The sequence below is a fragment of the Elgaria multicarinata genome, chromosome 10 (genome assembly GCF_023053635.1).
Source record: "Elgaria multicarinata webbii isolate HBS135686 ecotype San Diego chromosome 10, rElgMul1.1.pri, whole genome shotgun sequence".
NCBI lineage: Eukaryota > Metazoa > Chordata > Lepidosauria > Squamata > Anguidae > Elgaria > Elgaria multicarinata.
This window is the reverse complement of record NC_086180.1, coordinates 39,275,350-39,291,022: the sequence shown is the minus strand read 5'-3', so window position 1 is coordinate 39,291,022 and position 15,673 is coordinate 39,275,350. Positions and strand designations below refer to the sequence as shown.

Here is a 15,673-nt window from a genome sequence, read left to right as displayed (position 1 = left end):
ACAGCCTGACACTATGATCCTCCCCACATGAAGTCTTTCAGGGGGGAAAAGATGGCAGAAATGTGGCTGTGCTCCACACAAGGGCTATAACATTTTAAATCCTATCAGATGGATGGCCCTAATTATGAGGAGTCTTATTGCTGCCAGCCAATTATATTCACACAGAAATTCTCCACACGCTTGGCAGAGTCCTTGTATCTATTTTTAATCTGCCCAATAACAGATGTTCTCTAGGCGGATTACAAATGCCTAAAAGAATAAAATATAATACAAATAGGTTCCTTCTCCTTCAACTGTCACCAACAGCAGCCATTCCACCATGCTATCCTGAGTGGGATGACAGGGGAAGCAGGACCATTCCACCAGCCCTGCTGAAAGACTACTTAATTTCCTCCTCTTCCCTTCCCATCCCTTTTTCTTTGTCTGTTGTCTTTACAATTGTAAGCCTGTGGCAGAGATTATCCTGTTTACTGGCTACATGTAAGTTGCTCAGGCAACCTTTTTTTGCTGAGGAGGATAAAAATATTTTAATTTTTTTATTATTATTTATGCAACAAAAAGCATGGGGACATATATAAAAATATAAAACATGCATAAAACCAAAAAAATGAAACTCAAAATGCGTGGGAGAAAAGAAAGGCCTTTGCCTGGCTCAGAAAAGATAACAATATTGGCATCAGGTGAGCCTTCTCGGGGAGTGTGTTCCATAAACCAGGCGCCATAATTGAGAAGACCATCCCTCTTAGCTATCTGTCCAACATCCTTCAACGGGGGCACCTGGAGGAGGGTCTCTGAAGTTGACCTAAGAGTCTGAGCAGATTCATATGGGGGGAGACATTCTAGATACTTTGACCCAAAGGGTTTTAAACACCAACACATTGAGTTAGGCTTAGAAACAGACTGGAATCTAGAGCAGTTAATGAAGCAATGGCATCACTTGAACAGTCTCTCTGGCCTTAGCTAGACCTAAGGTTTATCCCGGGATCATCCTGGGGTCATCCCTGTTCATGTAAATGACACACAGGGGATCCTGGGAGCAGGCAGGGATGACCCTGGGACGATCCTGGGATAAACCTTAGGTCTAGCTAAGGCCCGAGTTAGTAGCCTAACAGCTCTATTTAGAATTGCAGTTTCTGAGCTTTCTTCAAAGGTAGCTTCAAAGGTTAATCAAATTACAAACATGACTACTATGTGGAACATTGCCCTATGGAAACATTTTTCTAGAATCTTCTCCTTAGTGTATCAGCTTTCTACTTGTAGAGCCTTTTTGATATGGAGGAAGCATTTAAATGTTAACCCCCTCATTTATGTTTTGAGGTGGTACGTTCAAATGGGACCGAAGAGCGTATTTCATAATATTTATGTAGATATCTACATATGAAGATACATGGATATTTTTACTATATTGTTGATAAACTAAGAACAATAGAATCCTCCTCCTCCTCCTCCTTAATAGCTGGAGAACTTTTCCTCCTGCATTTAGAATGTGATATTTATCCGATTTGGAGGAAGGGGCAGTTAGAATGAGCTTGGTAATTTTAATCTTACAGACAGACAAAAGCTTTTAGCTGGTTAGCTTAAACTTATTAGTTACTATGGAACTGTAGGTAGTATCATCATCAGTTTTGCTGGCTGCTCTGCTTGTGTATTTGTAAATAAAACACAATAGTACAAACAGTCAAACACCCTAAGTCTCCAGTGCTTTCTCCTCCAAATCACAGCACCCTGCTGTTTGTCAACCTTGTTTGGAAATACATACTTCCCCTTCATATTTTGCATTTTTACCAGAGCAAACATCAGTGTATCCATTGCAAACATGATTGCCCATGGACAGTGAAAAGACTTGTGGTTCTACAGAGAAGTAAGGATTGTACAGCCAAAGATAAAACAGCCTTCTCCAACCAGGTGCCCTCCTGGTTTATTGAACACATCTGGACACCACGTTGGGGAAACTGCCATGGCTCAGTAGTTCACCTGAAGCCCAGCTGCTATATCCAGCTCATCCTGCTCTACCATTGTTCAGTGGAAATACTTGCTTTATTACAGGTGGAGGAAAAATAAGTTACTCCAGAGCAATGTAACATGTTGGAGGAACCCAATATTATTGCATTACAATATTTTATGTAAGCCTCCAAGGGGATCATTCTAGATGTATATAAATAAATATTTATGTTACATTCATCCCACTTTCAAGGGGCTCAGCCATCATGTACGACTAAGCTTGGTTTCCTTTGGAAAGAGGTCACTAGATTCTTGCAATATTTTGTAATGTTTATTTACAACATCCAGGCCGAGCAAAGGTGAAGGCACAGCTTAAACATTCCCAACAGACTGTCGAAGTTCACTGCTCCACCTCAGATTTCCCCAGGTGGCCAGTGACTAAAATGCCATTAGCTTACAGCCCAAACTCAGCTCTCTGTTTCTCTCTTAGGCTAAAATTATACACACACTTAACTGGGAGGTAGACCTATTAAACTCAGTGGGCTCAGAACTACTTCAGCTGTAAACTATCTTCCTGCACCAGTGAGTAAAAACAATGTGTGTAAATAATCCCATGTTTTGGATGTATTTGTTTTACCACTTGTACACAGAGCATATACACATTAGTCGTACATGATGGCATGCACTTTTCCTGCATGTAGGTAACATCCATAAAGACTTGGCACAAAGCCCAAGAATCTTCAAATCCTCTTAAAAGGATAACCTTTTCAAAGGTGCCCTGTCCAGCAGGTGTTAATGGAAGGCTGCTGGAGCGCGTGGCAAACCTATGGCAAGGTGGCACATGGGAGTAGAAAATCCTGGTGCCTGTTGTTTGGTGTGGTGTATGAAGTGGGTTTAGTTAGAACTAAGAAATTAGCTTTCTAAGCCAGCAAGTAGGTATGTATGTAGTTTGTTGTTTTTATGCTTTTTATGTTTTTAAACTTTGTATATTTGTTTTAATGTTTACTGTTTTTAACTTTTGTAAACCACCCAGAGAGCTTCGACTATGGGGCGGTATATAAATGCAATAATTTTATATATAGTTAGATGTAAGAACCATTTAGGTAAAGGGCTTATGCCACAACTAGGGCCACAGCTAGATCTAAGGTTTATCCTGGGATCATCCAGGGTTCGCCCCTGCCTGAGCACTGGATCCCCTGTGTGTCACCTAGATGAACAGGTTTGACCCCTGGACGATCCAGGGATAAACCTTAGGTCTAGCTATGGCCTAGGTGTTGCTGTTGTCTTCAGTGCTTTAGAAATGCAAGAAATGAAATGTGCGTGACTGTAAGCAGGTACAGCCTCTTTCATATCCCACCTCCACCTTACAACGCCTAGTGACTTTAGCGGCGCAACTCTAGGCATGCTTAGGGTGAAAAAAGTAATCGAACCGGAGTTATACGACTTTTTTGCTGTTTAAAAACACCCTGCATGGGATTGCATCCTAGGTGTAGCAATTAACCACAAGACCGACAACCACGAACATGCATATTCTCCACTGTGGAGGGAACAGTCTGCAGAACAACGCCCCGAAGAATTGTTATTGAGGGGAAAGCAGCCGCTCTCCCGTTCTTTCATTTTCTTATGAGTAGGCGGGGCACCGAAGCCTATTTATGGCGAGAAGGAGGAGGCGAAGAACATGAACCCCAAAGCGTTCAAAATATCCGAGTCCAACAATCGATCACGACGCTCGGCTCGAGCGCGCCGCATTCTTGGCCAGCTGGGTTGCACGTGAGCGCGAAGCGTTTGCAAAGATAAGGAAGGGCGCGCGCGCGCTCTCACCCACACTCTCTCTCTCTCTCTCTCTCTGGCGTCTCCCGCCCTCGCAGACGAAGAATTCCCTAAGGTGGAAGGCAGCCGTTGGGCAGCCGCGTGCGCTCCTTTCTCATTCGTTCTACTGGGCGCGAGCTAGCGTGGGTGACGTGTCCTTGCCCCTGACCAATCGGGGCTGGGCAAGGCAAGAAGCAGACTGCGTCCCGCCTCCGCCTCCCGGTGTGGGGCGGAGCGGTTGCTTTCAGGCAGGCGCTGGCTGGGCAGTGATGGCGGACGATGGGGATGGGAAGCTAAGGATTGAGCGAGGCGGCGGCAGCGGCGGGATCTCGGAGGACACGGCGGCGACGGCCGCCGCCGCCAGCTGGCTCGGGGGAAGCTGCCTTGACATGTTGTTGAGCTTGACGGGGCTGGTGATCGCGGCGTTTGTGGCCTATCAGCTCTACAAGCGCTGGGGCAAAAGGAGCGGAGCGGGGGGCGCGGCGCAGCAGAGCCAGGCCGAATCCCTGCCCCGTATGAAGCGGCGGGACTTCACGCTGGAGCAGCTGCGCGAGTACGACGGCGCGCGCACGCCCCGCATCCTCCTGGCCGTCAACGGCAAAGTCTTCGATGTGACCAAAGGCAGCAAGTTCTACGGGCCCGGTGAGGGGACGGGGGGGGGGGGGGAGGAGACGGGGGCGACTGCCTGCCTACCTGATTCGGACAGTGGCTGAGGTGGGAATGCCTCTTGGCCTTGTGGGGAAAAGAGACACCGTAGCAGGTAGAAGGGAAAAGGGTAGGAGGGAATACCTGGCCTGCTTTACCCACCCACGTGGGTAGCTGGCGTCAGAAGATGCCCTTTCCCAGCCCAGTGGGCTCCAGATGTTTTGGACTCCCACTCCTATTAGGCCTTGCCAGCAATGGCCAATGGTAAGGAATGATAGGAGTTGTGGTGCAGAACATGTGGAGGGCACCAGGATGGGCTAGTTGTAGTGTGCAAAGCCCTAATGGTTCTAGTCCTAACCCTCTTCAACCTCCCCTTAATTCCAAATTTCTAGACTTTCTGATGCCTGTATTTACACTGTGCACTTGTAGGGGCTGCCCAATGTGAACAAGCTATTCTGGACTTATTTTCCTCTCTGCTTCCCAGGTTTTCAGGCTTCCTGAGTCTGACCTGTTTCCATACATACACTTTTAAATCTGTGAAATGAGATCATGACTGTGCTAACTAGAGATGTTGATTTGTCAGCCTGTCATTTTATTAAGGCCTAGTTGACTTCTCATTGTTCAGGACTTCTCAAGGATTGCAGTTACTTTTGGCCTGCAGTCCTGCACATAGTTCCAGTAATTAAGTAGGTGTGGAGCTGTAGCCTTGGTTTTATTCTAGTCCTTTGATTTCTACCTGCACAAAGTTATCAGCACATGGAATAAAATCTAATCTAACTAGACTAACCTCAATCCATATTTATGTACGTGTGGGATTGTAATGTTGGTCATTTATACACCAGCTCTGAACATGTTTACTTACAGTAAATATATTATACTAAATTGTAGTAGCATCACAAAGGTCTTTAGTGAAATACATAGTCTGTAGGTCAAGAATCAAACTGAATTAATTGAGGGGGGGTTTGTTACACGTTGAAAGTTAATGGTTAAAACAGGAGATCTTTATGATAACTATCAACTTTATTTTTAGGGTTGTAGCCTGATTATTTTTTTAGTCAGGTATGAATTTTAAGGCAGTTTGCATATGGACAAAATACTATTTTCTTGTTTTTAGACAATATGGATTATAGTGGCCATCATCTTAGAAGAGGCATTCTTCATGTGAAGGAATACTGAATGCCTATTGATGATGCTTGTCATCTACATTTTTTATGAGCACTGTTTATTCAGTTTAAAGTATTTTTAATCAATCCAACTGATTATTTAAGTGTTGCAGCTCTATTTATTTTAAATATTGTGCTGATTGCCTTGCTGCATCTGCCTTGCTGCAGATGTACATGTATATACTAGCGGGGTGAACCAATGATACTGTGGGTACAAGTAACTAATGTTCTTATCAGAGCATTGGACCTTGCTTACCTAGACATTTGGGTTAATTTCTGATGGGACATTTGAGTGCTGAAATAGGAGTTTACGTTGTGTCTTATAGAATATTACTTTACTGCAGCGATCATGAACCTGTTGCCTTCCAGATGTTTTGGACCAACTACCATTAGCCCCACCGTTATGGCCAGTAGTCAGGAATGCTGGGAATTTTAACCCAAAACATCTGGAGAACACTAGCTCTGGGAAGGCTGCTGTACTGTGTGCCAGGCTTTGAATTCAGTAATTTGTATTATTCCCCTGGTAGTCCAAATTTTGGTAGTCACAGTATAATGTATACATTGTAGAGATTGTATTTCTCATCATCATTGTCATACTATCGCGTATGTGCCTTAACACTTTCAAGAACCACATGATGCAGCAGTACAAATCATATGGGCCCCAGAGCTGGGAAAATTAATTTCATTTTTCAAGCAACAATATATTGTGATGTTGAATGCTTCCTTGAGGGAAGACTTCTGAGCAATTGTGTAAACTATGCTGAGGAAAGTACCTCAGAAGGCACCTATGTGAAATCTTCAGCCTTCTATGAGCGATGGGCAGCTAAATGATTCTATGAATAAATGAGACATCTTGGGCTTCAAGCAAAAGTGTATCAACTGAAAAGGTAGTGAGTACGTATTCTGTGGCATTTGCTTAAATGGCTTCCAATTAAGATTAGGTTTGTGGATCTGACACCAAAAAAAGTAGTGGCTTGTGAACTAGGTGAGTAGAAATGTGAATGCAAAGACTTTAAATCCAAGGCAAAATATGGACTGGTAAGCAAGGTGTCATCCCATGTTGAGAGAACACAAAACAACAAACTTGTGCATTTTTCAACCCTGGTGATTTCAGTGACATGCTTATACTTTTTAAACAAAATTGAATTTTAATAAAGCTTCAATAACAGCAAAATGCACTGAACAGGGGAAATTATAATATCTGATATTCTGTGCATTCCGGTCAGATGGTTTCTTTTTTATAGCTGCTTTGACACTAACAGAATTTGGTTTGAGGGATAGGGCTGGCTTGCAAACACATTAACTGTCCCACTGAAAAATATTCTATAATAGAAGGAAGACAACATTTATACCTGAGATTTAACATTTCAGGTGTCTTTTTTCTGATATTTTCTTCAGTAAGCTAACACTTGCCTAATAAAGCATTTGGATATATTGTTTCATTATAGGAAAGACATGAGTCCTGTTTGAGAGTTCTCACATGCAAAATTATGTTAAGTATACTTAGTGCCACACTGGAAAATGATGTATTGTGGCACAGACAATAGATGCAGCAAGCGTGTACCTTTCCTTCCACTTTTTCACTGTTTTATGTCAGATTATAATGTTTATTGCATTTAAGATGCACATAGCGTTCTGCAGCTATTTAGAATATTCAACCCCCAATTAGGGGGTTGCTACATGACATCCAAACCTGGACAATATAGGTTAATCGTGGGATCAACAACCCACAGTTAACCTACCATTAGTAATTAGATTAACTGTGGGTTGTTTAGCCCACGATTAATTTATTGTATCCAGGTTTGGATGTCATCTAGCAACCCACCAATCAGCCTGATTGGCGGTTGAATATTCAAAATGGACACGGAATGTGCCTAGTATGCACTGCATCAAATCGTGGATTAATTAACCTACGATTTGCCGGCGTTATGTGTTAACAGCCCCATTGTTGGTTGACTATATGGGGCCAGTGTCTATTTTAATGATGAAAGCTAACGGGAGGCTCTACAAGTTTTTGATTGACTTAATCACCAGCTGTTATAGCTGTTGCCACTGAACTCTTCATTTTGCTCAGTCCTGAGGCATATGCAGGAAACTCATAGAAAAGGGAGGGATGTTTTCTCTGCCTTCTGTAAAAAAACAAGCAGGAAGGGAGAGAAAACACCCCTCCTATCTCCCAAATTTTCTGCAGAGTGAGAACTCAGAAAGGAGTATTGTCATATAATCTGATGTTAATCGTAAACGATGACCTGAAAGGTCTCCAAACAGTATATGGGAGGAACCAATCTAATGTGTCAAATTCCAGAGGAAAGTTGGAAGGGGATATGGAAAAAGTACCATTCAAATCTACTTCAGCTTGTATATATGAGAATGGGTTAAAGGAGACTCATTGATAGCATTTGCACCTTTTAAAGCTACACAGGAATATCACCTAAGACCTGGAGAGATTGTGATGAGATCAGCCTGCTGTTAAGGATGTGGTGGATTTCAAAGTTGAAAAATACTGGAAACTAGTTTCTCCAATTGCTTAGCACCATCTAAAACAAAACTGCCTTATTTAATTTAAAACTGCCTTTACTTAAAATTTTAAGCACAACCTGGGTTGCATTCCCTCCAGCAGCCTTCCCCAACCTAGTGCTCTCCAGATGTTTTGGACTACAACTCCTGATCATTGGCCATGCTGACTAGGGAAGATGAATGTTGAAATCCAAAACATTTAAGGCACAAGGTTGGAGAAGGTTGCCTGGCCTAAAGGAACCTTTTAAGGTTTGCCATGTTAGCTGCAGTGTTGGAAATATCTTTGTACTGGAAGAGTCATTCTATGCCAGATGTTAATTGATGTTATCTGTGGCTTTGGAAATGTAGTTTTCATGGGCAAGCTCAAAAATTAAATTCATATCTTCACTGGGCAAATGTATATTGACACTTTTATGAAACTGGTATCCATTAAGAACTTATGCCAACAAATAACCTGTTGACATATTGCAAAATCTTGTGAGTTATTTTAGCCTCCTCCAATTCACTGCTGCTCCAGTATAATCCTACTTTTTTATTAACCTCATTTTTCTATTCATTATTATCCCCCTTTTTAGGTTTACAGGGTTGTTTAATTTAACTTTTAAATTAATAACCAATAGGGCAATATCCAACTGTCATTCCGCTATTGCAAATGATGCTATGCTAGCAGAAAGTAGCTTCTGAGCTATGCACAAGAGAAGAATCTAACTAAATTTAAGTCTGCACAAGTGTGGTGGCACAACCCATTGTGTATTACACTAGTGCAACCCGTTACACAAGCATAATGTACAACCACTTGAATTTGCAGAATAACACCATTGGATACTACCCAGTATATAAAAAAGCAGTTGTAGCTTCTTCCCCCTCTGTACTAGACATTTGTAGAAGGCCAAATGTTGCTGTTCTACAAACATTCGGTGGGAAGGGGAGAAACATCCTTTATGAAGAAGGAAAGGAACCTCTCGAGCAAGCACTTGAGTCATTGCTGACTCCTAGAGGGAGTTTTTGCTGACGTTTTCTTGCAGACTTTGTAGCGGGGTGGTTTGCCATTGCCTTCCCCAGTCACAGTTACCTTTCCCCCAGCTAGCTGGGTACTCATTTTACCGACCTCGGAAGGATGGAAGGCTGAGTCGACATGAGCCGACTGCCTGAGAACCAGCTTTCGCTGGGATCGAACTCAGGTCATGGGGATATTTGGACTGGGCATGTGGTAAAGGGTCTGGGATAGTCACCAGAGGTGGGGGGCAGTGGTGCTGCCAATGGTGAATGCACTCGTGGAAGATTGGCTAACTGTGTTTAGGATTGCAGCCTAAAACTGATTTAAGTCAGTTGCTTTTCCTTTTTGAAATCATGCTAAGTTCATTTTAAGCCCTCCTATCAAAGACAGACTTTACCTTCTTAATATAAAAAAATGTAATTTACATGCAGAAATGGGATTGTTTTATCCATTCACATTAGACCAGTACACATTCATCTCTTCATATGGCTCAGAAGAATTCAGTTAGTGGCATACATAAGGGAACTTTAAACATTTGGATCTGATTCAGCCAAAGCTAGGCTCTTCTCATTCCCATTGAGATCAACATGAGAGAGATAATCCTACACATTAGGTTAACCCCAAAGGGGTAGACAAAATTTAAAATTTACCCCCTAACCTCTCCCACTTCAAACTACATGAATTCTCTTATAATAAAGGGCCCCCTTTCTATTATTTCAGACCCTACTCTTAAATTGTGTATGTGTTTTGTTTGAAGATTGCATTAAGAGTGTGTTTGGATCATTTAGACCCCCAACTAAATGAAGAGGTGGAGAGCTTTGGGAACTTGTATTTGCTAGAATAACATGGAGTTCTGCCCTTGACTATTGGAGACCCTACATTATTCCAAATATTCAGGAGTCCAGAAAGGCTTTCTACCCAGGGGAGAGTTCTTGTTTGTGACTTGCTGGGCTACGGAGGTGCGCTGGGCCCCCATCTCACTATTCCATCTAAACAATGATTTCACTGGGGTCTATATAAGCCCAATACTAGAATAGTAAAATACTTTTCCAAGGCTTAAAACTTTTCCTATGAAATCAGATGGGACTTAAGATGATTCTGTTCAGCTGTGTCATGCTCATTGTACCATACATTACTCAGTCCCCTTATGAAAAAAATGTGTTCCTGCCTGGGCAAATGCTAGACTTTCAAGTAACATTGAAAACTTTGGCTGGTGTCTCAGCTGTGCCCTTTTTGGGAGAGTAGGGACCAAATTAGACAATACGGATCTTTTGTGATCAGTTGTCCCGTCTCCTTAACCTGCATGCACACACACTGCAATTCTGATTTGAATCGGTTCTCCTTTGACTATTTCTTACAGAACTTGTAAAGGAGATGGATCCGTCTTTTCTAGTTGCAGTATAGAAGTTAGTCTTGCATTCTCTGGTAATTTCTAAATTTGACTGTTTTAATATGTTCTGTGTTGTCTCCTCAAGACTGCCAACCAATGCCTGGAAACCAAAATTGCTTCAGCGGATGGCAGCATGGCTAACACCTAATTTCTGTGGCATTGTCAACAGATAAAACAATTTTTCAAAAGGTGTTGCTGATAAACCCACTTACCCTTCTAGGACCTAGCTTATAAACCTATTTTGATGAGTTAATTAGTAGCAATTTGAAGAGTTTCACAGCTTTTAGTCAGACAATGGCAACCTTGGTGCTAGAAATGCTGGGCAGACCGAATTGACTTTTGCCTTCTGAAATAGTAGTTGATAGAAGATGTTTGTGTTCTTTTGGCAGAACTGTTAGAAGTGGGTAAAGGATTTTATCCCTAACTACAATGTTGGCCTACTTTACAGATACTTGGATTTCATCACTAACTAGAAGTTTATAGTTAAACATAGGTGGTTTTGTTTGTCGTAAGAGCAGCAAAATTGAGGCCAAAGTTTTTAAAGCTAATATTGTTGACTGATGTGCTGATGTTATAAAGATACTGGAGCACAAGAGGACATGGCTGTAGTACAAAATACAATGGGTTAGATTCAATGCTGTCTTTTCACTGACGAAAGCAAAACTGGGAGAGGGAAAGACCCTCCCCCCCTTCTGCAGCGCCCCACGTGCCCTCAAAATCTGCTCTAGGTTAGAGAGGAGAGGGAAAGCCTGTCACACTTGCGGATTCCCACTTGCGTAGTTTTGGATCTATCCCAATATTCTGATTGTGAAAAACATTTCTCAATTATACTAGCGCTTGAGATATGTGTTTGACTAGTATCTTAGCATTTTAATGTGGACAAATGTTTTGGAGAGTCATTTTCAATACTTGGTTATGAATTGCAAATGTATATTTACAGGTCCGGATATGGTTCTACCATCTATATATGAGGTGATCTTATAATTCCTGAAGCAATTGCTTGATAAGATTATCTGAGTCCTTGTGCTTGTGTAGAAATCATTGGGGATTGCAAGAGAGCTATTATTTTCCCCATGAACTGAGAGAATCCACTGAAAAGTGTTTGATCTGTATGTGGAATATTGAGCATCCTACATCTGGGGTCTGTATCTTAATTTTATATTTGTGCAAATGTATGCCTTTATTTTGTCTTGGCCAATAGCTAATACAGTGAAATAAACCTACATCTCCCTATTCAAACATGATTACAATATTTAGTTGTCCTGTGTTTCTTTAGTATTTAGGGTTGACTTTGTAGAAGGGTCTCTTCAAACGAAGTTAATACACCATGGCAAATCTCTATTCTACAAAAATAGCATTTTCTGTAAGAGCTAATGTTTCATATTTTAGCACAAATTGGTCATATACTATTTAGGCAACTGAATGCCAAAGTGAATAATAAAATATTGAATTACTGTCATTTTGTGATTATCCTACTAGCCTCTGTGTAACTTCTTTCAGTAGAAGTACATAACTAAAAGGCCAGTTTGCTTGAATAAGAACGCAAAAGTCATTCCTGCTGTTTTTAATGTATGTTCTTAATAGTCAGGTAGTGATTGCATGACTGTTATGTAATCTTAAGGTTCCAGTTAAGCTATTTCCAAAGGTTATGTTGATAAATGTTGGTTGTGTTGCCAAGTGCTATTACAGCAGTCTTTAAAGTACTGTCCCTCAATACCAAGAAACATACAACTTTGTACTTAAAATATTTTGAGAATTATACCTAAAGCTAAACAGAAAATGCTAAAAGCCTTTATTTAAATATATCCTATTTCTTCAACACAATTCTGTTGTATCTTCCTTTTATGATGTGGCCTGTATAACTATGAGTTATTGACTTGCTTTCCTAGCTTGGAGACTTTATTTCATTTGAACAGTGCTTTGTGGGGTAAAGTTCATGTTTGTGGCTAGTTTGGCCAAATTTTAGGTTAGGTAATACTCAGCCCAGGAAGAAGCATGCAATTTTATATTTACCATTCCTGAACAGATTTTAATTGACAGAATACCACACTTTAAAGATAATTACAGTAAACTATGGTGTCATATATTTTTAGAAAATATTCAGATCTTCTGGGATTAAAGGAAGGAAAGCAACTTGACATGGATTAAGTTTGTTTATTCACATTCAAGTTTATTAAAGTTGTGTGTTCAACTATATCTGATCTTTACTAGAAGTTAATTGAGGTAGGTGGGGAGGGGAACTGGATTGCTTTAGACTCTAAAATTTAAAGCAGGTATCCATATTATTCTGAATGGATGAAAATGAATAGTATGTAATTAAAAGACTGAATGTATCTTTTTTATTTTCAGAGGGTCCTTATGGAATATTTGCTGGCAGAGATGCCTCAAGGGGACTAGCAACTTTCTGCCTAGAAAAAGATGCACTCAGAGATGAATATGATGACCTATCAGACTTAAATGCTGTACAAATGGAAAGTGTTAGAGAATGGGAAATGCAATTTAAAGGTAATGTTTTAACTGGAAGTTTCCTTTCAATCAATTGGAAAAGGAGTTAAAGAGATATGACTGGGGGTGCTTTTAAAGGTGATTTCTCAGTATATAGAAACTGACATCTCACTACATTGCTAATGTCTTTCTTTTAAAGTGTCACTATAGTTCAGTTTATGTAAACATTAGCTTAATGCCTGTAAGTATGAAGTGGGGCAAAGGGTGAAAGGAACCTTACTAGGCTCCCTGGCACAACAAGGCCCCTCCATTCCAGAGGAGCTGCCGTTTGGGAGTTATCATGGACAACTGGGGCATCTCCAGAATTCAAAAATGATGGTCTAATTTTTGTGATCTTGTGAGGCCCTTTCCCTAAGCTAATTATTCCCTAAGCTTATTCTCATCCTTTTGATGAAGTCATTCTTTCAGCCCAGGAGGAAGCCAGTGAGCCAGCCATGCATGGAGGCAATTGTCCCTGCCCTGCAAACTCACCTTAAGCTCCAATGTGATTTGCTGTAGGGTTAAATGAAGGTGGGAAAGTAACATTTTCACCTGTGGTGACAGTCAAGAAAGCTGTGTGTATCTCAGGAATGCTTTCTCTTATAGGAGGATACATTGCACCATAAAATTCAGCCGGGAAATTAGCTTAGATAGTTGTGATATCCCCTTTTAATTCATATTTTAAAAATTCTGTTAACTTAGTAGGACAGTGGGACATAGACAGGCATTTATAAACATGTTTAATGCAATATTTTAAGTACTTCTGATTTGTTAATACGTACATGTCTTTTCCAGAAAAATATGACTATGTAGGTAGACTCCTAAAGCCAGGTGAGGAACCATCAGAATATACAGATGAGGAAGATACCAAGGATCACACTAAACAGGATTGAACTTTGTATATCACCAAAGTCAGGGGCCTTTGGAACTGCAATCTCTTATTCCCCATCAAGAATACCCTTTGTCTTGGGGTAGAATTCATCTGCTGTAGAAAACAACTCAATGGGTTTTGTACAAGATCATCCTCAATGAAGATTTGATTACTAGGCATTATTTATGCTGCCAAACATTTTGTTGTTGCAGTTTAACTGTAATGTCTGGAAAGACTTCATTAATGAAATGGGGTCAGGGATTTAAGATGCAAAGAAAGCTATTCCTTTTAGCATGTTGAAGCCTTTGAACAGTTTGTTATTTACAAGCTTAAGTGTTTCATATGTCATTTTTTACTCCTTTGGCGCTAAATGGAAAACCTAGTTGTTTTAAAGGATCCCAACTAAATTTGGCTACTGAAACATTAATAAATGGGAATACTCAAACTAGTTTGTGGGCCATTGGTTTCTGTGGCAGAAAGTTACTTCAGACCTCTGCAAATTACAGGGTTTCAAATAGATTCTCCTGAAGGATAGAGGAAAATTTCTCTGCAGACGCTATCATTTGAAACCAGCCTTCTATGCTTTTCCTTCCCCTCAATCAAATCGGAATAATTGTGCCTTATTTCACTTAGAGACTTGAATTGTTTTAAGGGAAAAACCCAAATGTGACATGAGTCACTAAAAGCAGCATTGAGGACTGGTTAGACCATTCGGTTGACTGGAAAACATTGATGTCATTCTGTATATAGAATGTAAAGGAAAACTCAGTGTTACTGCCATATATATATATATATGTTAATATACATAAACTTAATTAGCAGTGTAATGGCCAAATGCTTCCTCTTTGCTTTTTAAATAAGCCCACCTCTTCTCTTTTCCTTCTCCAGGGAGCTCCCTAAATCTGAGGAGCCTAGCCTCATATCTTTTTGAAGTGAAGGGTGTGCATGGGTGTGGGTGCTTGAGTGCAAGAAATGGGAGGATAGTTCCTGCAGATACTGTAAATATGAATACCGTTTTAATAAAGCATGTAAAATACCAAATGTGCTGTCAGACTTTATGTAGATGCTGTTAAGCTAGTATTGGTGGCCAGGACTACATGAATGAGAAAAAAGAAATCTTGGAGATATTAAATATTTTTGCACTGCAATTGAATAAAGCTTTACCCAGTTTTTTTTTAAATGTTATCACATATAATTCACAACAGAAACGTAACTTATTTAGGTACAGCTTGGATGATTACATTATGAGAGCAAACCAGCATGTAACTCTGAAGCATATCTCTATGTGGAAATGCTTTGGCTATCGGTTTTCATTCCTTTTCCTCAGTGTATTAACTGCACAGCTTCTTTCGTCTTTTTCAATATCCCATATAAACTCCAAAACAGAATCACTTTCTTGAATGCTTCTTCTCCTATAAACTAGTCAATAAACAGCACTAAGCCACTATTGGCAACCATTATTAATAAAACCAGTAAGACAGCAGTGTGTCTAACATTACAAAAAAAATAGCTAGCTGTGATCTTCAGTCCGTCTGATATAATAGTATCTCTAAAAAGCATCATCCTCTTGCCCAAAATGACCAAACAGTTCTGGCTCATGCTCAGGTTGGCTTGTGAGTTGAGTTTGTTAATATGGTAGGCACAAAAATGTTTTCTATATCTGCTGTCCCATATTTGTTTGTAAACATTCTGTTGTCATTTAGTCATTTGAAAGTGTCTAAACCTCCATTGATGAGCCAGTTACAACTTTTCCACTCCAAAATTTTATTCCATAATTGAAATTATGCAGTCTGTTTTGAGAAATGAACAATTTGTGTTTTTGATTTTTTTAAAAAATAAACTGTTCTGTAGATACA

The 15,673-nt window shown here is 40.4% G+C and overlaps 1 protein-coding gene across 1 annotated transcript; it reads left to right on the top strand.

The window, feature by feature from the left end:
• The first annotated feature begins 3,910 nt into the window (after nt 1–3,910).
• Nucleotides 3,911–15,673, top strand: PGRMC2 (progesterone receptor membrane component 2). Its single transcript, XM_063136337.1, has 3 exons — nt 3,911–4,392; nt 12,812–12,967; nt 13,742–15,673. The coding sequence occupies exons 1-3, from the start codon at nt 4,020–4,022 to the stop codon at nt 13,837–13,839; spliced, it is 627 nt and encodes a 208-aa protein (XP_062992407.1). The 5' UTR covers nt 3,911–4,019; the 3' UTR covers nt 13,840–15,673.

Excerpts from the sequence above, each read along its gene's own strand:
- PGRMC2 (XM_063136337.1), top strand. The coding sequence starts at position 4,020 with ATGGCGGACGATGGGGATGGGAAGCTAAGGATTGAGCGAGGCGGCGGC. Across the intron at positions 4,393-12,811 it reads CAGCAAGTTCTACGGGCCCG|AGGGTCCTTATGGAATATTT; the intron begins GTGAGGGGACGG and ends TTTTATTTTCAG. Across the intron at positions 12,968-13,741 it reads ATGGGAAATGCAATTTAAAG|AAAAATATGACTATGTAGGT; the intron begins GTAATGTTTTAA and ends TGTCTTTTCCAG.